A 26997-nucleotide genomic window follows, 5' to 3' on the forward strand; every position below is an offset into this window, starting at 1 on the left:
AGGAAAAAAACATAACAAAAAGGGGGTTGTTTTATTTGACACACTGGCATTGGGGTGGGGTGCGGAGGGTGGGAAGGAAAATCTGTGACAAAGTACCGACGACGAAAATCGGTGGTTGACGCAACAAAAAAAAACTTCTCGAGCAAGGTTTTTCACGCGACAGGAAAAGCCACCAACAGTGACATGATGGGGAAAGTGGCGTTACTTGTACGCTTGAAGTATAAAATAGGGAAGAAGAACGGTTTATAAAGACTGACTTTTAAATTAGTAAACGAGACTTCAATGACGTATCCCCCCATGTGTACAACAACAACAACAAAAAAAATACAGAATGTGATGCTCATTCGGTCCCAATTTCCCCACGCCAAAGAATGGGGAAAAATGTGACGGGATTGGGATACCAACAGGCTATCAAGGTGCTGGACTCTTTACTAATTTGTTCACTCCTTTTTGGTGGTAGCTGGGGGATTTTCGTGCGGTCGAGGTTTATTATACGAAGCTATTTATAGCTGCGTCTGTCAAATCCAAGCACAGGAACTTGATGGATTTTGGGTGGGTTTGGATGGATAAAAAAATATTCCAGAAAAATGTATAGAGAAAAAACCAAATTAAATTAAATAATAATAAGTGAAATCATTATCTTTTACTCTTTTTTCATCTATCATAACAAATACAATTTAAATCCAAAAAGAATCAGAAACTTTTAATTTCTTTTCAATATAGAAGAAAAAGCATTAGCATAGTATATTGTATTTTTTTTTTGCAATTTATAAACTCTTCTAATTCATCACACAATTGCAGACTTCCGCTCACTCGTTAAAAACATTATTTATAAATCCCCAAATATTCTGTTTTCATAGCACTACACTGCATTTTAGAGTAAAAAAAAACCTTAAGGCACAGAACTCGCAGCGGACTCTCTCCTCGCTAATTGAAAAACTTTTAGATCCTTTTTAATATTTAATACAAAACAAACCCTCGCTCGTACCCGTGATCATAGAGCACCCAGAAGAGCATCCATCCATTCTTGGCAACATCAAACAGCTATTATTATCGATTTCATTCAACCCAGACCTTCTGGGAAAAAGTTTCGCCCCAAGAACGATCGATTGATGTGGTCTACGACGACGTAAAAAGAGGCAAAAATCAATCGCCAAATTTCATTAATCCCACGTCGAAACGCCACCATTACGAGGGTTGCTGTATTGGAAATAAAAGCTGCGATTTGAAATTTTGTCATATTCAACCGTCTGCTAGCCGGTCAATGGAAGCAAGATGCCGATTTTGTACCATCTTACAGTCCCAGAATCATTTTACTCGTGAATACCCAGGTGGAACGAACGAGAAAATAGCGAATGTGGAGAATCAGCTTTCGGTTTGGACATTTTCTAAATAAATGGGAAATTCAAATGAATACCAATCGCGGAAAATGTTTCAGCAGGGGCATTGCTAAATTGAAGAGATTTGTATTTCAACAGACAACCAATTTGGATTCGTGATTTCGCCCCTGTGCGAGAGGAATCAAATGGAACGTCAGCTACGTAAGACAATTGTTGGCAGCAACCACAGTATTTTCTTTCGTATTTTGGTTCTTGGGGGGATTCCTATTTATAATAAAAATTTGCATATCATTTTGCTTTAGCAGCCTGATAAGCTTATTACATTGGATTCGGTGAAGCTATGCTTGGCGCAGAGAGTGGTATGCAAATAAGGCGTTGTATTAAGAACAGTAATGACTCGCAGCAAGTCATTGCCGGAGGTTTCTACAGGACCAGGTTTGCCGCCAAAAATAGCACTACACAAAAACTGACTTTACGGGTGTAAAATAGTTGATTAATTGTCCTTTCTCGTCGCGAGGTCTATTTTAGTATTGTGGTGTTGTTTATAGTCGCACGGCATGGCACTTCACCTGACTTAGGAAAAGGGTCATTGATTTTTCACCTCTCTTTTGTCTGCGAACCCTTTTTAACATATCTAACCGCCGTCGTCGTAAACGCTACTGCCCCTTTGGTGACGTCAACGACTAGAATGGGAGTCGGAAATCAGACGTCAGTATGGAATGCTGTAACAAGCCTAACAAGCCACAAACGAGCGGTCAGTGGTCAGGATGGACGGACATGCTTAATATATTCATTTGGCATGGGAAAAGGTTCAACAGTTTCCACGACATTACACATAGGATTGCGGTGGCTTTGGTGATATGATTATGCTTTTGGGATCGCTTGTGGGTATAAGTTGAACATGAACGTGCTGGCAAATACGCTTCACCACTTTTGCTCGCATATATGTCTAATAGATGTCTAATCCATTCAAGTGAAATGCATCCCTTGACTCTACAGTTGAGGACGGTTGAAAGAAGTCTATTGCCGAACTAAGTACCTAGTTCTAAATGACGATAATTATTCAAATAGCTATGTCCATTCTATTCCGACTCGATTTGTTGTAAACTTAAATTGATTACCTTAAAAATGATCATTGACGTACCTAGTTTTTTTTTTTATTCTTCTACTTCGCTCTCCTAAACAAACACGAGAAAAATTTCTTCAACAAATCTTCCGAAAAATGCTTCAAATTTTTTTTGCATGTCTTAAGTTCCTCCTTAAATTTTTCAAAGATCTTCTATAGCGAACCCCGAGCAGAAGGGAATAACAACAGCATAAAGAGCTGTGTTTTTTGGGTAAAATAACTGAATCGATTATTTTTAAGTTATTAACATAACATATTTGGATATAAGCTTGTCTGTCATAAGCGGCAAAATAATAAATATCATAACATAAAAATGTTCCTGGAAAACCATTTTAATAAATTGTTTTGGTAGTTTCAATAACAACTTAATAACAGTGAATATTTCAATAACAAATTTTGATATTAATATGTAATTGATAATAATCGAAGAGCAAAAATTGTTGATATCAAACTCGTAACTTAGTAAGTTATGATACTTATTATATTAAATTTTTCACTGTGTCTCACAAACCCACCAATAACATGAGTAACAATATTTTCAAATGATCAAAAAATACTACATTTAGTATTTAATTTATTCTAAGAGATTTAAAGTTGGTTCGGTACAACGAAAGATAATTGAACTTTAGTAATTTCAATATTCTCAAACAATACCAGCATCGACTTTCAGCTGTAATTTATGAACCGTTCTACTTTCATTTTTTTCGAGGCACGGTTTTGAAATCAACATGCTGCGGTTTTGAATTTAATTATGCTTGAAAAAGTTTGGTTGTCGATAGCAATTTGTGGCTTTCGTTTTGTTTATTTTAGCACTGAAACTGAAGATTTTTGGAATTCTCAACAATTTTGCAGAACATTTTTGGGATATTGTAAATATTTCAAAGATTATTAAAAAAAATTCTGGAGACTTCATTTTAATTGCTCCAATTTTTCCCTGGATTCAAGATTCTGTGCATAATTTTGGAGGAGTTTATAGAGGAATCTTTGAAAATCCGTGAAATATTCCATGGAAAAACTTTCGGAGAAACTTGTGGAAAATTTTTCGGAAAAGTTTATGACATAATCTGTCGATGAATTTCTGGAAGAATTATAGGACTAATTTTTGGAAAACTTCTCAGAGAAGTCCCTTGATAAACATATGTAGAAGGAATTTCTGGCGGAATTCTTAGCGGCTGTCCATAAACCATGTGGTCACTTTTTAGGAGATTCCGAAGCCCCCCCACCCCCTGGTTCTTTCGTTTGCACAAAAAAAAATGTATGGACCGTGGTCTTTGACCGAACCAGGGCGCAAAATTTTCGAGCAGAAGAGCTGAAGTTCACCGTGCGGCAATTTTCATTCACTTGCCTGCATATTCATATTCAGCTGCTCGATACTCGTTTGTCAACTGAATGAAAGTCAATGAATATTTGTAAACATCTTACAAAGTGCTAAATTGCTGATAAAATATAAACGTTTCGACTACATTTAATGGTCCTTCACACAGATCTTTTCCCATTTGATTGTTGTGGAGTGTTTTTGGAAGGAATCGTAACCATAAACGTTGGTAATTATGAAGATGTTGATCGATCGGCTTCATATTGAATGACTACGAATTGACTGACTGTGTGAAGAGGGAGAGCGTAAATGAATTTGTTTGTTTTGAATATTTAGTACAGAATCATTCAAATTCGTGCTGATTTCAGTCAATGACTATGAATATTTTGCACCCTGGTCAGATCACATCACCAACCATAGGTGACTCCTAGACCTGACAATGTACCCTACCATACTAACAAAAAATCCTTCCCAAGACATTCGTGGAGACACTGGGATTCCCGGTCTCTATAACAACGGTTGTCTTACTAAAAATTCGAACCCTCCTCGATGACCGTAAGGACGTTGCCAGCGCCGTTATTGACATAACTTGTGAGTTCTCGAACTGTGCACATTGAGAATAGTAAGCTAGTTCCAAGCCCTATTCATTGGTTCCTTGTGAAATTTCGATTACTCTGATTAATCACGGAGTAGCAACTACGAATTGTGCGGTCGTCTATGCTCATGCTCACAATTTAAAGTAATGCTTCGATTTCTATGAAATTTGGCACAAATAATAAAACTACACCAAAGAGCTCTCAATTACCCTTCTTGTGACAAATCATCCCGTAGAAAGCTTGACAAGCGATGTGAATCTCATTATTCACCCTGTTGGAAGGAGATTCTTATAAACCCGCGAATTTCGCGTAAGTGTCTCTACTTACGGGTTCACCACACCCCCTTTTGGCCCTTCATACAGTGGTATGTTGAATTCAGAGTGGTAATGAAATTTATTCTTCACTGTTAAGTGGAACTGCATGCAGAGCAAGACTCAAGCTAGGATGGTGGCTACCTACATACATACATACATACAATTTTACCAATTAATTACAGAGCTACAGCCGTAGCCTATTGCGGATACAGGCTTTACGTGCACTTGAAAAACAATTATTTTTCGCACAGTTCGGTTTTTTACTATAACTCAGTCTATTTATTATAAGTTAAAATTTTGATCCGATTCTCATGAAAATGTGTAGGCACGATTAGTTTAACCCATGTACGACAAATCAAGTCATTTGGTGCAAAATTGACTGAGTTATATCAAAAACACGACCCGCGCAAAAAAAAAATAATAATCGGGTGTATATCAAGCTCGCTATACCGTCTTACCTCGCTCATTCAACATTCGTCGATGTTACTTAGATGATGGATATAAAAATCATAAGATAGAGTTGCCGTATTCCCAGTTTTGGCACCATGGATAAAATGTCATCAAAGCAGGCTCCTCCAAGTCACGTTCTGTAGGCCATTCACGGTGTGTCTAAAATAACGAAATTAATAACGAAACAAAATACCCATCTAAGCGGTACCCACCAATAGAAATACACTAGAATTCTAATGGCGCTGAAGTCAAGTTTCTTATTTAATTATACTAATTACCTTAATCGTAATAATTGATTGTTTGTAAGTGTCCATCTTGTAGAGGACCTTTTGTTTTGGTAAACAAAATTTATTTGACATTTCTAGTACCGCCACTGACGCTGTAGGGACGTGGCAAACTAAATGCTAGTCACACGAACAGTCGCGAAATTGGGCTTCTGTGGCTAGTTATTCTAATTATTCACCATTCGTAGTATCCAGGTATCATCTCTGAAATTTTGGAAGTGTTTCATCCGGGGAATTGATATTTTGAGCAATTTGAAATTTTAGGGCGATTTTCTATGAAATTCTTTTTGAACTATTAATATTCAATCGTGATTGTATCTCGATCTTGGAAATCAATCTGTCCCTCATAAATTTAGAATTCAACATTCGAAACGTATGATATTCCAGCATTCTTACTGAAGATTTGAGAACATTTCATTCAATCCAAATCCATAGGTTTCTACAGTATTTATCGCAAATAAACGGTTACCATTTACTACAAATAATTAAAATCAGTTTAAATTCCCGCTATTGTAGTCAATCACAGCATTCAATCACAGACAAACAAATGTAACACTCTTCAAAACGGCTTGGCTCATGCATTTAACGATCAATTCAAATTTCATTTGGTTTCAGCGATCCTTCCACCAGAGGCGCAAGTGTTCGATCGCTTTGACGTTTGCCATTGTTGCAAATGAATGATGCAAACAAACATTACAGGCGATTTGTGTAGTAGTGTGTGTGTTAGATAAACGTCAATATCTATTGCCGACAGTATCTCGCGCGGTTCTACCAACAGGTGGCAGTGTGCTCATGAAAAAGATACCGGGCAAAAGTTTTTGATAAATTTCCTATAAGAGTTACGTCTGTTTGTCTGTGATTCAATAGTTGGATAAAATAGGATTTCGATGTTTTAAACGTACAATATCTCCCCCATATTTCGGCAAAATCGCTGGGAACCCTCTCTATAGCTTGCGCTCTGAACACACCAAGAGATTTCCCAGTGTATTCTCAGAAATGCTTAACGTGGAACCGTTAAAAAGGATGTCAAGCGGATTTGTAACAACGCTTATCAGAGATAGAGAAGGTGCAGCAGTATATTTGTAATGTGTCCGATTTGAATGCGGTCTTCGGTGAAGTTGCAGTTGATAGAGTAGCCTAGCAGTACCAAGGGTCAACTTACTCTTTAGGGCGCTTGGGAAAATGCTATGGTCGATTGAATGAAAAACATCGTTTTCCCATAGTAATTCCCATACAAAATTTGAAGGGCTTGTGCACTCTCAATTTTCAACCAAATGAGCTCAACTTTTGGCAAAAGGCATAGAATCTGGATACGATCCGAATAAAGCGGTGTGAAGCAGAAAGATTTTTTAAACCATGCTCATAGGGTTTCGAACTACTTGGGCAACCGCGTCTATTTCCGGCAGCTCACAGCAAAAAAAAACAAACAAATTAAAATATCACTTGCGCATATTTTCCAAACGCGCTTCGGTAGGTAATCATCTGCCGCAACGGGATTCACAGTCAATGAGCTGCACTTTCACTCTGAAGCCGAACAAGTGTTCAAAACAAATATTACATGCAGACGAATGCACTTCGGCAGCACAAAGATGGGTACCGAAGTGATTTCCTATTTGATTTTGGTGGAAGTTCTGCACTGGTGCCGAGAATTGGCGCTGGACTAGGTACAGTAAGGCTGGAACAAATCTCATTTTCTTCTTTTGTCACTTTGCTCTCTGACTCGTCAAGGGGTGGATGATAAATAATAAATGTATACATATTTGATGAAAAATTACCCAATTGGGCAAAATGGTCAAACTCATCGTATTTGTTGAGGAATTTTCTCGATGACACTAATTTCACTTTAAAATTTTTAAATTTCTTAAATAATTTATTTGTGTCCCCCCCTCAAAATGTCGAATTCCGACAAAAAAAATCCGTGGGAGGGAGGAAGGGGGGGGGGGTGTGACATAAGTGAAAATCGAAAACTCGTTCAAAATCAACTTTCCGGAAGAAAATCTTCACAACAATCACTGTTAACAACAAATTCACGCAATAAGGTATCTGATTCAGATGGAAGAAAACGGTCGTTTCGTTGTGAATTTGATGCACAGTTTTGTTTACCTGTTGTGCCGGGAATGGGGTGGGTCAAAAACCCTGTATAGTTTCTTCTCCGTACTCACTGCTACACTCCCGTGCAAGTTTGGGGTCACCCCCTCAAAAACATGGAAATGTTTTTCGGTCATATCTCAGTCATCTTTCATTTAATCCACTCGTTCTCAGACTAAATCGAAAGATAAAGAATTATATTTGATTCGTAGGTACTTTTCACAAATTTTATATGAAATTTCTAGTATAAAAAGTTTACGTAAACTTACATGTTTTTCCTAAATCTATTCAAAAACTTGTTTTCCGTGTAATTCGAAATTGGGTCGACCAAATTTTAAAATTAAAGTTGCATTAGAACCCTATTTCCATACTCTTTGAGAGCCATTCATTAGATATTAGCGGTAAAATTCATAACATAATTTAAATTATCGAGTTAGGTTTACAAGTCACCGTGCAAAAGATTGGGGTCACCCATTAGGATGTTGCATCGTGCAAAAGTTTGGGGTTACCTTTCAAATAAAGTCTGAGTCGGATTTTTGTTAAAATCGTCATTTTTTTGGTGCAACTTCAATTCTTTCTTTGATAGTTGAATGGCAAGACACAGAAATGGTTATGAAATGTTCATAAATTAAGTTCTAGACTAAGTTAAGGTAAAAAAGGGAAAATTAAATCCATACTAAATCAGCTAAATACGTTATATAAAGTGCGAAAGTGGATGGAAATGAAATAAAAATGACTGATTCGTGAGTTTTACCCTATATAACTGTAAGTGTTATAACCACAAACATAGCATTACCCCAAAATCTATAAGTTTCAGGAATGTTACATATTTTAATTTAATTGGCATTTTCATCAAAAAGTTATCCCTTTGCTTTGCACCAAAACCCAAAATCTCGAATGTATTAGTACATTCGGAGAAATGACATTCGTTGTAATGGTTTTTGGGGTAGTATTTGTGGTTTTAACACTTACAGATATATAGGGTAGAAATCACGAATTAGTAATTTTTATCTCACTTTTATCCTCTTTCGCACTATGTATAACGAACTTAGCTGATTTAGTATGGATTATACCATTTTCTACCTTAACTTAGTCTAGAACTTAGTTTATGAACATTTCATAACCATTTCTGTGCCTTGCCATTCAACTACCATAGAAGGAATTGGAATTGCACCAAAAACATGACGATTCAAATAAAAATCCGACTCAGACTTTATTTGAAAGGTGACCCCAAACTTTTGCACGATGCAGCATACTAAGAGGTGACCCCAAACTTTTGCACGGTTACTTGTATACCTAACTCGATAATTTAAATTATGTTATGAATTTTTCCGCTAAAATCTCATGAATGGCTCTTAAAGAGGAGAGAAATAGGGTTCTAATGCAACTTTAATTTTAAAATTTGGTCGACCCAATTTTGAATTACACGGAAAACATTTTTTCGTACAAATTTAGGAAAAACATGTAAGTTTAGGTAAACTTTTTGTACTAAAAATTTCATATGAAATTGGTGAAAAGTACCTATGAATCAAATATAATTCTTTATCTTTCGATAGAGTCTAAGAACGAGTGGATTAAATGAAAGATGACTGAGATATGACCGAAAAACATTTCCATGTTTTTGAGGGGGTGACCCAAAACTTTTGCACGGGAGTGTACATGCTGTGTGTGCCTTTGTTTAGTGTTAAGTTTCGTTCAGTGGGTACATCCTCTGGCTGAATACGGCGTGCGCGTTGTTTTTTAACCAAAATTGAAAGCATTTGCCGTGACGCATACTTAGACGTATACTTAGTAGATATGTACACATTTAAAATTAGTGTAGAATTAGCTCAGTGTTAAAATACACGTAAAAAATTATATTTAATGTTAGAAAAACGCATTTGTCGAGTACATTTTGTGCGTTTTCCGATTTTTTCTGTTTTACTAGCAGAAGAAGAGTGGAATTTGGAATAGGACCAACATTCAGTTCAATTTGGAGAAAATTTCGATGATTTTTAGCAGTTTTCTTAGATGCTTGTACTCAGTACACGCACGCGACTGATGCCGGGTGAAAAGCGCTGAACATTTTCAATTTAAATCATTGTCTTCTTCTTTTTGACGTAGCGACCCCACAGGAACAAACAAGGGAACAAATGCTAGCTTCTCAGTTTGGTACCTCCACAGATACCAAGAGCTTCCTCCACCAATAATCGTTTTTCATATGTGAACTGTGCGGCAAGCGCGAATATAGTTCATGTACATGAAAGTCAAAGAAATTTCCTTTATGTAAGGAAAAAGGATACCGGACGTTTGAGTATTTGATGAGATCTTTCTAATTTCTATGAGATGCCTTGATGCTGAAAGTGTAGGGCCCCTACTCGTTTCACAGATTATTCACTTAAGGCGAAACTGGAAGCATTTCCTCACTTTTTGATTTTTGATTTTTCATTAAATAACGAAGCAATATTTTCAAAATCGGTTTTCGTACACATGTAGAGTATGGATCAAGGTATCTGCTCAATTTTTTTGTGGTGGAATAGTAGTTTACGCAACAAGGTGCAGAATGAAGATTTTTACAGCACGAGTCGTACATTTATCCAACGAGGCTTGCCGAGTTGGATAATTACGACGAGTGCTGGAAAAATCGAGTTCTGCACCGAGTTGCGTACAACGTTTTTTGCAATTTCATAAATTACCCTTGAGGATAGTTTTTAACAAAACTTTTTCATCAAACTGCACACTGATGTTCATAGCCATGTTTAAGAAAATCTGAACATAACAGGTTATACTGTGCAGTTGTCACAATTTTTCAAAACTGCGTCCACAAAGCATCAAGAAGTTGACCAAAACTGAAAACAGTGCTGTAATGGTTCATTACGCAACGCAAATCAGTGCTGTAATGAACCATTACATTACGCAACGCAAATCAGTGCTGTAATGAACCATTACAGCATTGGTAATTTGGTGTGGGAAAGTAGGCCTTTTCCTGTCAGATTTGCGTGAGGTAAAACAGCCTATTACGATGAGAAATTGCGAAAAATATTTTTCGTTTTTGCAGAAATCATTTTTGAACAAAATTGTACAAAAAAATGGTTTCTGCAAAAATGGAAAATATTTTCTACCACAAAAAATTGAGAAGATACCTTGATCCATACTCTACATGTGTACGAAAACCGATTTTGAAAATATTACTTCGTTATTTAATGGAAAATCAAAAACCAAAAAAATGAGGAAATGCTTCCAGTTTCGCCTTAAGACGAAACTGGAAGCATTTTCTCATATTTTCGGTTTTTGATTTTTTATAAAATAACGAAGCAATATTTTCGAAATCGGTTTTCGTGCACATGTAGGGTATGGATCAAGGTATCTTCTGAATTTTTTTAGAGGTGGAAAATGTTTTCCATTTTTGCAGAAACCATTTTTTTGTGCAATTTTGTTCAAAAATGGTTTCTGTAAAAACGAAAAACATTTTCCACTGCAAAAAAAAAAAAAACAGAAGATACCTTGATCCATACTCTACATGTGCACGAAATCCGATTTTATGACAAGAAAAATGATAGAAGTAGTCGAGTCTATCATTTTCCAGGATTCTTCCAAGTGATGGCTGTGTATGTGTAGACTAGACTAGACTAGACTAAGAAAGTCAAAGAAATTTCCTTTACGAAAAGCTCCGGGACCAACTGGGAATCAAACCCATCACCCTCATTGCAGTCAATACACCTTTACAGCAGTGGCAATATGGCCTATACCATGATATCTAATTCAATAATTTTAAATTTAAAAGACTTTAGGGATTGAACATATTGGACATCATAAATTTGCTCAATAGCTAACATTGTAGCCTGTTATATTTATACCTGTTCATATTTGTTGCTTATAAAACACAATTTGACGTCAACCTATCCACTTATCCACATTCTGCCATCTCATTTGAAATCCATTTAACCCCATTCAATAACTCTAACACAACTAAGAGATTACGTTTTTCCGCCGTTCCACACTGAGTAGGAAAAACTCTCCTAAGTAATTCGAATTTATTTTCCGTCCTTCTAGCACGCCTTCAAAGTTTCCCACTTCACGCCTGCTCTAGGCCACTTACCGTGAATTGCACTTTCCCCGGCGTGCAGAACCTCGGTCGCCGTCTTGCTGGCTGTTTCCTTCGCCGTTTCCACAATGCCACCGGGGCCACCACCGTTGATTAGCGGCGAACTGCTTGCACAACCCATATTTTTTCTATCTTTCTTCCGTCTACTACTGCGAATCTGTACCGGTCGTTCACTGACTTCCTGTTTCGCTGTGCTCCAGGTGCAAGGGGGAAAACTGTTCTCCGGTGAAAATTTCTGAAATTTCACTTTCACTTGTGTTTTTCTGCACTCACAAACGTCGTTTTCGATGATCCTTTTTGACTTTTGTGGTTTACCCAGTTTGTTCTTCGACGAGAAAAGGGTTCTCTGATTTTATCGGCTCCGATCACTCGGCCAATTTGGCTGCGGTTTTTATGATTTCGGATGGCTTCTGAAACGGAATGGAGGGGAAAGAGAAAATCGATTGTGAATTAATCATGGTCCAAATTAAGAACACCGCAGATGGTCAACGGCCAGCCCACCGCACAGGAGGTTGGCTGAGACCACGTGCCACCTGTCGATTATGTTTTGATTGCAAGGTGTGTGGGTGGGAAATTACCTACCCTTCGACAGAATTGATTCTTATCATATGGCGTGAGTCACGCGGAATTCCCCGATCAATGAACTAGGAGGTTGTTCGCTGTGAGTATGGAGCGTTCCTTCGTTATATGACCATTGTTTTTATTTTGACGGCGTTAATTTTTCCAGAAGGTTATACCCTTAGAAGCAGTAATGCATCTTCCAGCTTCTATGTTCTGTGTTCTAATGTTTATGTTTTATTATGTATCATGTATTATTTTCTATATTATAACAGTTACACTCGGCTTACTGTTACAGTCCGTTTCAATGCTTTCATTCCTTGAAAACAACCTAGCAACAACACCCACGTCATTTCACTTTAAATGTGCACATCATGCACCGGAAGTTTGAATCCATCATAGGACGCAAAACGGTGACGGTCCAACCACGCTGACCAACAAGTTCATTACCTAGGTACTAGGTAGGTAGGTACAAGTTGATGACTCGTGGCAGGTGGGTGGCAAAAAGTGGTCACGAGATTAGGCTCGTGCGGTAAAATTAATGACCGCGAATGGAAAATCCCTGGAATGCTTCGCAATTAGAGCTCGCTCGGTCGTTGGAGGGTCAGTTTGACATGGTTGATGTACCAACCAACAATGGTTTTTGCGCCGTCGTCGTGTTAAATACTGCGGATCGAAAACTGACCTTATGATAATTATTTTCCTGTTTTACATGTCGCCCACTAATTTAGGTCAAAACGCTAACATGTACAGCTTTTTTTGTTGAGGGAGTTGAACCACTGCGTGCAATACACGCACTCTGAACTATAAATACAACCTTATAATAAGAGTTTTAAAAGTTGTTAAAGGAGTGTATCAAAAAGTAATTAGCAATGTTTGAGCGTTCTATCTCGGCGCTGGGTTGGTATTTTTTTTTTTGTTTTTTTTTTTGTAAAGAAACATTGAAACGGACGATCTATGATAAAAAAAAACATAGAGGAATTTATGACGAATTCGTTGAAATAGTGAATGAATCTCTGAAGATATTTTAAAGAATGCCCTGAAGAAATTTTCAAATGAATTTCTGAACAAATTTATGAAGACAACTCTAGTTGCAATTATATACCCGAGCAGAGGGGAATATCAAATTAATAACTACGAAATTACAAAACCTGTTTTTATATCTCGTTTTGTTATTATTGTATTATCAAGGCATTACGTTTTCATAACATGTTTTGTTGGACAATCTTATTTTGTTATGACCAAGCTATTGGTATACAGCCATTAAATAATATTTCAATATTACATTTTGTTGTGGAACAAGTTTGATTATTATTGTATTATTGAGAGTGTACCAATACTTTATGCTATTGCTATAAAAACTTAAACAAGTTTTGAAATAAATCCTACGTCATTCAACAACGTTATTTACAGTATTTCGCGAGTTATGCTTACGGTATCATATTTGTTAAGAGGTGTGGTATATTACGTGACGTGGAGGTGCTGTAATGTGTACAAAATCAAGTCCCTGCTGGGCGCCGCGAGGTTTGAAATTGACTGAGTTGTAGCTGAAAAGTTCCCAAAATATCAGCCACTGCCCAAGTGGCGCAGCACCCTACATACATCGAACCGTGAACATAGCGACGATATTGAAGGTGGGGTTTGAAAGGGACGTTCCAAATTCCGCATTTGACATGAGAATTTCAATTATAAAAATGTCAAACTAATTTAGTAAACTTGTTTGAACGAAGCTGATACAGACAGCTGAATCCAAAATTGTAGATGGTTTTGAATGGAATTTTTCAGGAATATTTTATATTTTCACATGTTTTCCCTGTCGTTTTAGAGGATGAAGTCGGATCTACCTATTTGTGGTTAAAGATTACATGAATAGTTTAAAATACGCCTATGAGGGAAGAGAGAAACTTAAGTTCGCAATGATTGTTCCGTTATTCTCACATGCTGGTCCAAATATGTATAGCATTCTCAGCCAACCCCGAGCAGAAGAGAATAATAACAGCATAACAAAATGCGTTATTTTGCATAATGGAATTAGTTATTTTTATGTTATTAACATAACATATTGAGTTATAAACTTGTCTGTCATAAGCGGCAAAATAACAAGTCACATAACTAATTTTGCTTTCGGGATGTTATCAATAACTCTTAAATATCAAAATTTGTTATTGAAATATTTCCCAAATTCACTGTTATTAAGTTGTTATTGACACTAACAAAACATGTTATTATATTGATTTTCCAGGAACAAATTTTTGTTATGTGACTTGTTATTTTGCCGCTTATGACAGACAAGTTTATAACTCAATATGTTATGTTAATAACATAAAAATAACTAATTCCCCTAGTAGCACACAAGTTCTATACAAGTTTATGTAACTCCTATATGACTGAATTTGGTCATATAAGAGTTGCATAGACCTATGTAGAACATGTGTGCTACTCGGGTCCATTATGCAGTTATTTTGCCAAAATAACGCATTTTGTTATGCTGTTATTATTCTCTTCTGCTCGGGTAGAAGCCTCTAAAGGAGTTCTTGAAATATCCCTGGACAATACTCAAGCAATCGAAGGAGGATTTTTTGGAAAAAAAATCCTAGAAGAATATTTGAAGATCGCCTTGGGAAAACCCTGATTTACTTCCTAAAGGAATCTCTTTTTCTCCAATTCTTCAAAAACATTTCGAGGAAACGGCTGATAAAATTCATGGGAGTTCACGGAGAAACCCTGTAAAAGTTTCTTGGAAAGTATCTTCAGAGATTTCTAAACAAAATTCTATAAGATTTACTATATGACACATTCTACCGTGACGTTACAACGTTTTGACGCATTCGTAGTTAGATTTTCCACTATAACTCATGAAAACGAGCGTAAACCTCAAAATATTTTTTCATATTCGGATTCCTTGTAAAATTTCTGATATATTTGACCTATTGAACATTTAGTTTTCATTAGAAAAACGTGTTCAAAATGCGTATTTGTAGCGTGACGTTACAACGCGCTAGAATCCGACCCTCTCTAACGCGCTACCAACATCTTCAAATATCAGCTCGGATTTTTATGATATTCTGAATTTTTTTTCCACCATTGAAATTTATTGGTTTGTTCTTCAACTTAATGGAATAAAACATTTAAATTTCGGATTTGTTTTTGGATAATCGACTTTTACATTTCGTGACGTTACAACGCCCGTTCAGTTTCAAACAGGGTTCTGCTCGCGTTGTAACGTCACGAAAATCCACATCATGTTAGAATCAGAATAATCAGCCAAATTTATCCGAATTTGTGAATATATCATTGCATTATCTTCACTGCTTCAAGGGGAACTTTATTCTATTGAAAATCCGTTTTGTGATAAAGGGCTGGGGGGGGAGGGCAAATTATTGCTATCAATAGTATGAATACTCCTTCATGAAGGTTAATGACACCGGCACTTATGTTCGGTTTAGTATCACCCATATTCTTCTAGTTTTGTTCCAAAGACTAGCGCGCTGAGATCCATTATTTTGCACCGCCAGATATTAAAATTTTCCAGCATATAACTGATCACGCCGTCGAATTAAACATTTTTTCAATAATTTATGCAATGTCATTGATTCATACCACTTAGGGGCATCAATTTCTGTGATTGCAGAGACAAATCGACCTAATTCTGACAAAAAAAAAATCCATCCTATATATGTCAGAGTCATAATTACTTAGAGAGTTAGTGTCTTTGGCAAAGCTCTTTGATAAGTCAAAAACTTACAGCTGATTTACTATTGGATGTGAGATTCCGACACACTGGGCGACGCTAATTAAAAGTTTACAATAGTTTAGAATTTCTTAAAAAGTTTTCAACAAATTTTGACTAGTTGAGAAACTTTGTTTTGGCAAAATCTTTGGGTACTTTATAAGAAGTTACAACATGTTGAATATTTTTTGAATAAATATAAAGTGCATAATTTTTCAAAATTTCAACTACCACTAGTCAGTTAGAAACTTGATCCAAACGGCTTTTTAACTGAAAATTCTTGACAAGATAAACAACTTTTCCAAAGACATCAACATTCTAAAAGTTTAAAATCTAAGTAAAGTCCTGAGATATATGAATTTCAATTTCGTAGGTGTTACGTCTGTTTGTCGGCGATTCTTGTTATATCAAAAATAGATGTAACACTGACGTAATATCCATCCCATATATTTCAAGATCCTAACTATTTAGACAGTTGGTGTCCTCGACAAAATTGTTTGGCTGGTCAAGAACTTTCAATTGATGGGCCGTATGATTTCAAATCGTTCCACTAGGAGGCGTTAGAGGGCAAACACGTTTTTAGTATAACTTATCTCAGGATCGTGATTAATTGGAAAGTTGATTGCTTCATTAAAGTTGTTTGGTAGATCAAGGACTTTCAGTTTAATTGCCGTATGGTATTAATTTCTGCCACACAGTGGTGGTAGTTGCAAATTTTCAAAAGTTGCAACTACCACCACTGTAGTTGCAATTTTATTAATTACCCAAAACATATTCAACAAGCCGTAACTTTTTGTAAAATATATCAAATATTCTCGAATTTTGACTGATAGTTCCTGATCTTGTTATCTGTAATTTCCACAATATTGGACTTGATTGGTTAGCTCTACACAAAGATGGAGTGCTTTAAGCAGAATCATATTCTTGACTGTTGTTCTATTAACTCTTATATCTAAGGAATAAGTGAATCAAATCAAATTAAATTTTGAAAGTTATATATTGAATTATATATTAATCTTTGATTACAATTTGATTTGAATACAAGATGTCCAAAGTGAAAAAAGTTCCAGCTTGTAGAATACTTTTCAAGAAATTCTAATCCCTTGCCTGCTTTTGCAAAATGGACTTCTAGTGGCAAAAACTCGCATCTATTGGTAAATCAACTGCAAGTCATTTACTTACCAACAACTTTGCCGAAGAAATCGTATTTCTATGTAATAGGCGTCCTGAGATGTATGAAATTTAAAATTGGTAAGTTCTTCAGCGCCGCCTGTTGGTGGAACTCAAACTATCCATCAACTGTAAGTCTTTGACCAACTTAATATTTTTGTAATTTCGTCAGTGTTTCGTTTGTTGACCACTGATATCACAGAAATTTTCGGTTTAAGTGGTATTTTATTACGATTGAAAAAATTTACAATATCGTATTACAATTACATCGGAGATTTTGGCCAAACACCATCTCCCCCGTCCTTCAAAAGTCTACGTAGTTTATGAACGGGCAATGGTACGTAATTTATGAACGATATCTCGAAAAAGAGCTCATACACAACGAGAACGAAACTGTTTTGAATATAGAACTACGTTTGACCAATTCAGAAGCCGTCCAAGCCAGAAAGATTTGGTCTTTTCCACAGAACTTTTTTTCGTGACGTTACAACGCAAACTTCAACCAGGTGAAACTCAGGCTTCCGTGAACCGATTTACTTTCTTTTAGTCTCATTTGAAAGGTCTTTTCGAGTACAAAGAGCATACAAAATTTCATATTTGTAACGTTTTCCGTATTTGAACAAAAATTGAAAATGATGATTTTTCGTGACGTTACAACGCAATAAAAACCCATGCTATGATCAGCTATATTTCAGAGTTGTAAAGTCTTCCGATTAAAAATCTTTTTATGCTAAAAAATCTTCATACATTTATGTACAAATGATTGAAGACTTTTGAAAAATCAGTGTATTGGTGTTTAAAATACGACAGTTTGGATGAAAAGTGTGCCTAAAAGACTTAAAATCACGATTTTAATGTTAATCTTGATCGTCGTTCAATTTATATTTATTGTCACACTAATATCATGTCGAATACATTTTTGGATGGCAAAAGTATTGTAGAATGTGATAAAAATGTCAAATATGCCATAACTCAACTTTGAAAAATTGGTATTGATGATACGGGGCCCGTAGAATGTGTCATAGGGTATCGCGCTACTTGGGCGGTGGCTTCTATATTCGTCTGTTTTCCACTATAACTCAGTCAATTTTGAACAAATTGACTTGAAATGTTGTACACGGGTAGATACTATACCTATCTCACCACATTCCAAAAGTTGTGTCAATTGGTTCAAATTGATTATCGATTATTTCTGGACAAATTCTAAATTTTCCGAAAAATCTCATAGAGAAGTACCCAGACGAATTCCTGAAAGAATCTTTGTGAGAGCGTCCATAAATGACGTAGCATTTTAGGGGGGAGGGGGGGAATCTGGGAATGTGTGACGAGTCATGTATTAGATATGAGAAAATATGTTACGATGGGAAAGAGGAGTGAAAAGTCGCCTAAAAAATGATACGTCATTCATGGACGCTGCTTATGTGAATTTCTACAGAAATCCTTGTTCGAATTCTTACTAGAACATTTGAAAGAAATCATGCGAAAAGCTATGAAGGAATCAATGAAGACATTCCTGGGCACATTCAAGCTGGAAGAATTTCTGAAGAAACTATGTACTGGAGAAATTTCTGAAAGTAACAAAAAAGGAATAATTGGAAAAATGACTGAAAAATCTCCTGAAAAATGTCTAAAGGAATTCCTAAAAGATTTTCTGTATGAATTCATGGGATACTCTTAAAAGAATCCTAGGAGAAATTTATAAATATTTTTTTTTTCAGGAATAGCCGAAGGAATGTCTGCAGGAAACTTATAAAAATATTGAAATATTCTACACACTTAAAAAATAATCGCGGGCTCGGCTTTCTGCGCACAGCCGAGTACTCAGCAAACTCAAAAACTGATATATCAGTAAAAATTGCATTTGTTAGCTAATTCTCAGCAAAAGATTTTCCGAATCTCAGTAATGAGTTATCAAAGTTGCTGAGATTTCGGCAATGCTCGGCTGTGCGCATCTCGGCGAAAGTTTGAGAAAATGCTGAGATCCCGGCATTTCAAATTTAGTGTGTATTCCTGGACCATTCCTGGACTAATTACTGAGAAAGATCTTTCCGTCTAGAACTTTTCGAAATATAGTCTTAAGTAATTTCTAAAAAAAACTTGTGGAGAAAATTTGGAAAGAATGCATGAGAGGTTTTCTTAAGTAGTCTTTGGAAAAAAAAACGTTTGTTCAAATTACTTGATGAATATCTGAAGCAAATTCTGGAGTAGAAATACCATAGAAAAAAAACTTTAATGGAATATCCTAATGTGAGGGACCTTGATTTTTTTATGGATTCTTGTTTTAAGGAAATTTTAAAGAAAGTTTTTGAAAGAATTCTGATTTTTTAAGGAATCATTGGCGGGTAAGTTCATTAAGGGTTTTACAGAGGAGTCGTTGTATAAATTTCGAGAGGAACCCATGCAACATTTCCTTGAAAAATACTTGAGAATTTGTTGAAGGCTTTTAGAATGGAATCCCTGAAAAATTTTCAATTTCTTCAAAAATCCCTAGATATTTTTCCGAAAGAGCTCCTGGTGAGATCTCTAAAGAAATATCTGGATGACGTTCTCTACTGGGGAAATTATATAAAGATAGTCCAAAACAAACATTCGAGATTTTTTGTAGGAATCTGTAGAGGATTTTTTAAAGCTACTTTTGTAAAATTTTCTATGGAAAAATATTCAAAGCAAGCAATAATTTCTTCGATAAAAATATAAAAGAAACGGTTTCGGGAGGAAAGGAATCCCTGAATTAATCCATGCAGAAATTTCAGAAGCAATCCATGGAAGATTTTCTTATGGAATTTTTGAAATTATTTCTGAAGGAATCTCTGGAACTTTGAAGGAATCCCCAGAAGTTTTTCCAGAGAAATGCTTCTAAGATTTTGTAAACGAATCCGTGGAGGGATTTTTTAAGGAATTTGTGCTTAAGGAATATTCTAAAGGAATCCATGGAAATGTATTCTAATAGGCATTTTAAAATGAATCTCAGGAAGATTCTTTTCAGCTCCCTGGATTTTTTTAAGCTTTAAGGGATCGCAATATTAACTGTTAAAGGGGGATTTTCAGAAAAAAATCCCTGAATGGATTTTTGAAGAATTCAATATATTTTTTAAAGGAAATTTCGAAATTTCTTAGGTGGAAGGTTTTCTGACGGAATACTTAGTAAATTTTTGAAAGAATACTTGGGGACTTCTGAAGTAATCCTTGGAACAATTTCATGCAAGATTTTCTAAAATATTTTTTCAAGGGTTTCTGAAGGATACCCAGGAGAAATTTATTAGATAATTCCAGGGCACATATATTTATAAACGAATTCCTGGAAGATTTTTAAAGTATCCTTCGAGGAAATTCCAAACAAATCAATGGAAGATTTTAGAATTTCTCGAGAAATCTTAGACTCATTTCCGTAGAAATTCGTGGATGCTAAAAGCCAGTGTGGCGGAATTCCTGAAGAAATCCCTATAGATTTTCATTTAGAAATCCATGGAAGGTTATTGAAGTTCTTGAAAAAATTCTTGATGAATTTCAAAAATAATTTCCGGAGGAGTCCCAGGAGAAATTCTCGAAAGAATTCATTGAGCAATATTTGAAGCAACCTAAGTTTAAATTGTCTGGAAGCATTGTTAAAGATATTTCTTTTGGGATCACTTGTGGAATCACTACAAAATGCCTGCAGTATTTACTCAAGCAGTATCTGAAGATAATTACCGAATGAAAATGAATCCTTCGCCTGTGCAAATTGGTCGGGCTCCATACAAAGGAGCGGCCAAAACTCCCAAAAACGAATTTTGATGTTTTTATACTGTATTTCCCCTTATAATAAAGTTAATGTATTGTACTTTTATGAGCCTCGATTAAAAATATACCAGCTTTTGAATTTCAATGAAATTTTCACTGCCAAAGTGACCAAAGTCATAATATTTAAAAATGAATCATTTGAAGAAATTAAAATATTGATATTTTGAGAATGGAATATATGTTTCATGTTATCCAGCATATGAAATCTTATTGTTGGACAGTTTGAATGGACGTATGATACAAAATTAATATGTCTCAAAACTTTTCAAATTTTCATATATTGTAATTTAGAAATTTCGGTAATTTTTAAGTTAAAAAACGGTCCATGTCGTCACGTGTTGCCGCAATTTTGAATATTACATCTTGAAGATCATGCTTAGGGCTGCTTAAAAACGTTTAAATATTTTGCAGAAATTTGCAGTTTTTCAAGTTAGAGCGATTTAAAAAAGTCATGTTTTTCATATATTTTACGTTATTTTTCTATTTTTAACTGAAATAAAATTTATCTTCCCGCATTTTTTGACTCTTTTGGAACAAACTTGATTGATTTGAAGCGAAAGTTGATCAGTTAATTGAATTTAAGTTGTATTTCTAATAAAAAACGCAAAAAATATGGGGTTTACTGAATCATACATTTTTTTGAAATTTTTGAAGTTACATGATTTTTGAATACCCCTTTTGAAACATTAAAAATACTATATAACATATCTAGACAACCTATAACTTCGATTAAACACATAAAAATAGTTTTAGCCAAACTTGATTTTTTTCCGACCTTTGTGCTGTGTTCTTAGAAGAATCCATGAAGCTATTCCTGGGTAAATTTCAGGAGGAATCCTTGGAAAAATTTTTGAACGTCTCTGATTTTGTTACAAAGCATGTATTAGGTATGGGAAAATAAACTACGAAAGGAAAGTAGAGTGTCAAAATTCATTAAAAATGCTACATCATTTATGAATGCCCTCTTGGTGGTTTTCTTAAAAACTTACATGTATAGGGGCACCAGAAGTTGAGAAACTCACTGAGATTATTTTGTTACGTTTACGAGATCACAAGAAATTCGTAGAGCATGAGTTATTAAAATGATGCTTTTTCGAAGAAGCGCTGGCATGCATAGAAAGCAGATAATAATATTTTTCGAATTCGGTTTTGTATCCCATTGTGAAAATTGTATTATTGGCGAGTTCACGGGACGATCTCCTTAAATTTTCGCAAGAACTCCAAAAATGTGGAATTAATTATTTGTATAACCAAAAAGTACAATTGAAAAAATATTTCTCTACGTATATTCAGAATACAAGTTGTTAGCGAGTTGGAAAAACATTTTTGAATAAATCGGAGCATTGGTTACGGAGAATGAGATGAAGTGTATAAAAAAGAACAAAAACTGCTGAACTTCGTGAAACTTATTTCTACATCATTTTTTTATTCATTGTCTTTTGAACTTTATGCAGCATGGTTTGATAAATCCAGCCAGAATTTTTGGCCAGGATTTTTTGAAAAATGGATCATCCAAGAAATTAAGTCAAACAGAAATCAATTTTGCAACATCGTCAACAAACTCTTATTCTTCCAGAAGCAGTGTTTACAAAATTCTTGCAGTAATTTAGCCGTTAATTACGTTTAATTTTATTTGTTTTTTTTTTATTTTCATTTCATTAGTCTGCAGGGATTCGCTAATAAAAACCAGTTACATTTAAAAGATAATTAACAGCTGATAAGAACCCCGGAATGAAGCACTTTTTGATGAACTAAACTAACTAAAGACAACTTTAGGACTGATACAAAATTCTATGTTCTTCTTAGTAGGGATAGGTAATTTTACTTTTAACTGAATTTCGGCTTTCCAAAATGTGGGCATTTTAGTGGTTTTTCTCCAACGTTGAAATTATTTACGTAGGGTAAACCATTTGTGCATAAAAGTTTGCATTAACTATTAACTAAAATTCATGATTGTTTCAGAAATTTTTCAAAAAGAATTTTAATCTTAAGGTGAAACTGGATGCATTTCACAAATTAGATTATTTTTTTTTTTATTGAATAACGAAGAGATATTTTTTTAACCCTTTGTAAGGCCGAGAGAACCAGGCACGAAATTCACTCGTTCTACATTGGAATATAAAATACATGTGGTGTAATGAACAAAAACGTTTTTATTTTCAAAAAATTCAATGGTCGATTTTGTATGAAAAAAAAATGGTCTAAATTTCAACTTTTTGTCAACAAAGTTTAAAATGTTGTTATTTTGTGATGCGTTAATCAATCATGCTGATTTTTTGAAAGGTTATTGCCCTAATATTCATGAGTTACTTGTGTGGATTTGAACTCGATTGGTCAATTATTTTGGACGTTATGGCAATTTTAGTACATGCCCATTTATTATAGTACATTTTTTCAAAAGGCTGAGTTTCTAATAATAATGAAGCAATCAAGTTGAAATTTTGTCCACAAGTAAAAGGAACATAGGCCTTTCATTCCCCATCATTCGATTTTCAATTCGCTCACCATAACAGAATATCGAGCTTATAAACCTTCATGCACTCAAAAATGGATGTTTTTGGAGAGACATTTTGTTCTAAAAAAGCCCATTCATATTTGTTATGGCTCAAAAAAAATCATGAGTGTTCACAAAGGCCTAATGTGTCCATCAGTTAAAACAGAAGTTGTAAAAATTTTCTAAACGAACAGAAAAAAATATGTGTATAAGGTGGCAATATAGTTGCCACTGCCCTATAAAGGGTTAAAATTGATTTCCATACTTATTTAGTAGAGGGATCAAGGCATCTTCTGCCTTTTTCCTGGTTGAAAATAGTTTTCTTATTTATTATAATAACCAGTTCTTAACAAAATTTCTAAAAAATGGTTTTTGGAAAAACTTAAAATATCTTCCCCTAGAAAAAAAAAAAACAATCAGGAGATACCTTGATCCTACCTCTAAGTGTGTATGGGAACTGATTTTGAAAATATCAACAACCAAAACATGAGAAAATGTATCCAGTTCATCGTAATCTTAATTTGATAGCCCATTTCTATACTTGTCTTGGCAGCTACTACTGACGGCAGCAGCTCAATTAGCAGCTAACTAGCCAGTTTAATGTCAAACAATTGAGTATCGCATGGATCTTCGAGGTCGAATAACGGTTTTAGGAATCTCAACTCATTTTTAACATTCTCATGATTTTTTTGAAAACTAAAACTAACTTCAAACTTTGTATATGATTATGAATTTGGGCTACAAAGTGAATTCCATATGCGTACATTCTTCCATTCAACCGTATATAGAGTGTATGCACACCACTTTCAGAGGAGGTCCTCCACTTTGTCATTATATTCAAGATCATGGGTGTTGAAAACGATAGTACGGAAAATACACAAGGTGCTGAACCTGCAGATTTCACAGTTATTTAACTTTCAAACGTATGTCTAAGCCCCGAATTCATTCTACCTCTAAAATCTGCTTCGAAAATTTCATTAGTGATTCTGCTAAAAACACATTTGCTGGAAAAGCTATTTTCACCATAAACATCATTCACCAGTCATTTCTTTTCGCAATAGTTCTGTTATAATTTCCTACAAAAAAAAACTCTGTAATTCATTCAACATATTTCAAACCTTCTTTATAAAATCATACCAGTAAACTTTTTAAAGATTCCGGCAATGACTCCAAAACCGTCATTCCGAATGGTTTTTATCAACCCTACACTCTCCTCCTCTTCTCTTCTTGGCGTAACGTCCTCACTGGGACAAAACCTGCTTCTCAGCTTAGTGTTCTATGAGCACTTCCACAGTTATTAACTGAGAGCTTCCTCTGCCAATGACCATTTTGCATGTGTATATCGTGTGGCAGGCACGAAGATACTCTATGCCCAAGGAAGTCAAGGAAATTTCCTTTACGAAAAGATCCTGGACCGACCGGGAATCGAACCCGTCACCCTCAGCATGGTCATGCTGAATACCCGTGCGTTTACCGCCTCGGCTATATGGGCCCTACACTCTACTATTGTTTAAAAAATCTAGAAATTCTTTATTATTACATCATTCAAAATAATTTCATCTTTTTTATTATTCAAAAATGTTGGCAATTATTTCAATAAAATCTACTTCTAGGATTTTTAAGAAACACCTTCAAGAAATTTCTCATCGATCCATTGAAGTGTTTATTCAAGTATTGAGTCAAGGATTTGACTGGAACTTTCTCCTCAGATTACTGTGAAAATTGCCTCAATGTTAAACCAGAGAGTAGGAGTCAATCCCCACCTGTGAATCCCTACGCAGTCATTTGAGGAGAAATTTGGTTTTGTTTGTTTCAGTCCAATTTCCAACACGTTCTACTCGCCACATCACGCCCATCGTTATTTATTATGTATTGTCTGACTACTGAAAAATTACGGTGGGTATGAGGTGGGTGTCAGAATTTAGATTTTAGAAGGAGACAACAGAACAGTTTTTCTATTCCCTTGCAACTAGATTTTACCAGTTTCAAATTAGAAGCCAAACATTTTAAAACGGAATAAGAAATCACCCTAGATAATTAGGTTGTTTTTTTTTTATTTCTCTTGATATTAATCACTTAATACCTTCATTATGTATTGAATGAGTGTAATCATTTTAATGATTTTTTTTTTAATTTCGCCTTTTAATGCTTATCATTTGACAGATACACGTATTTCCACTACCTGGTGTGATGATTAAAGTACGCGACGATCACGCCGAGGACCTGGGATCGAATCCTACTCCCGATCAACTTACAAAATGTGAGTTCTTCCTTCAGAAAGGAAGTAAAGCGTGGGCCCCGAGATAAACTAGCCTAGGGCCAAAAATCTCGTAAATACAGATAAAAAAAAAACTACCACTTGTAATCTTCCTTAGTGTCAGTTAAGCATTAGAGGGCGGAATTAAAAGGTACAAAACTGATTACACTCATTCAATAAAGGGTATACTGCTTAAAGGATTCGAGAAGTCGGTACAAGACGTTCATTATGATTAATTTAATTGCACATTCAGAAATAGTTTATACATACCGGTAATTTTCCGGGGCCTTATTTGCTATTCATTGATTTGCTCTACACAAACTTGAATATTACCAACAACACACTGGAATTGGTTTCATGTAACACTCCCAATGCACTTTCACTCTAGTACCAATTCATTAGCCTATCAGCACCAATGACCATGAAAATTAACTATTCCTCGCAGAAGACCATCACCTTTTGGCTACCGTCTCGAATCGCGGTCACAACAAAACTGACCAAAGTCCACACCACGCCAGGCGATTTCACTGGAACTCGGATCCTTAATTTCCCACCAACAGCCCTGAGCCCTGCCGTGCCACTTCCGAACTCATTCCACTTCCCTCGCCGAGAGGTAGGTAATCTACGTCACTACTTCTAGGCAAGGCACCTCAAGTACCGGTCGACACCTCATGCTACACCGTATCCAAGAGCGCGCGCCCAACACAAAGGGTGACTTCCACTTGCTGTGGGAGCCTTGGTACATAGCACCTAAAGGAGGTCGGAAGGAGGCCCACATGTAGCGAGAACCCTTGTAACAGTAAACAACTTCAGAACTATTAGGAGCACCGACCAACGACCGACCGACCGACGACGACCAGAAAGGAGGAGGCTCGTTTCGTGTATTGGTACCATTTCTCAGCGCGCGTGCTGGATGTCGTCGGTCGCAGTTCACCCTCCCGGCATGCCAGCTCTTGCACCACAGCAGCTACCTCCGTCCGGCCATCCACCGCTGGTGATTGCTGTTCACGGTCCCAGGAAATCAAACAATTATATCCGCGGAGTGCTCGTCGAGAACCAAACGGTGTTAGTTGTTCGGATGTCGGTTTGAGGGTTTTGGATAAGGGTTTTTTTTTTCCGATGAATGGTGTATACCATTAAACACTTTTGATTTCTTTCCTCATTGGGTAAAATTTTGAACTATTATAAATATTTAAATAACACATTCCTTTTTATTTGTGTAGCCGAACTTTGACTAATAGAACTAGTTTATAAAATAAAACGAAATTCGTGAACTTCTACCAACGACCAAAACTGTTCATCCATAATTAAGTGCTGATTTCGATAACGTGCTTAAAAAAAAATTAAGTAGTACAGTTAGGGGCGCACATACACAGCTATTGAGGTGGAAGTACAATCATGTTTCGTTATA

General features: G+C 35.6%; 1 protein-coding gene across 3 annotated transcripts in view; it reads right to left on the reverse strand.

Moving 5' to 3' along the window:
- The window catches only part of LOC115258208 (uncharacterized), a 54918-nt gene extending 28312 nt beyond the window's left edge, over positions 1-26606 (reverse strand). The window contains exons 1-2 of one of the 3 annotated variants that reach the window (XM_062848871.1): positions 25857-26606; positions 11592-12007 (exon numbers count right to left, since the gene is read on the reverse strand). In XM_062848871.1, coding sequence (XP_062704855.1) covers positions 11592-11718 — 127 coding nt within the window. In that variant the 5' untranslated portion in view covers positions 11719-12007; positions 25857-26606. The remainder of the gene's footprint in view (positions 1-11591; positions 12008-25856) is intronic. The other 2 variants (XM_062848873.1, XM_062848872.1) reach the window with 2 other exon arrangements.
- Positions 26607-26997: the final 391 nt, after the last annotated feature.

The sequence above is a fragment of the Aedes albopictus genome, chromosome 2, assembly GCF_035046485.1.
Source record: "Aedes albopictus strain Foshan chromosome 2, AalbF5, whole genome shotgun sequence".
In the NCBI taxonomy this organism is placed as follows: Eukaryota; Metazoa; Arthropoda; class Insecta; order Diptera; family Culicidae; genus Aedes; species Aedes albopictus.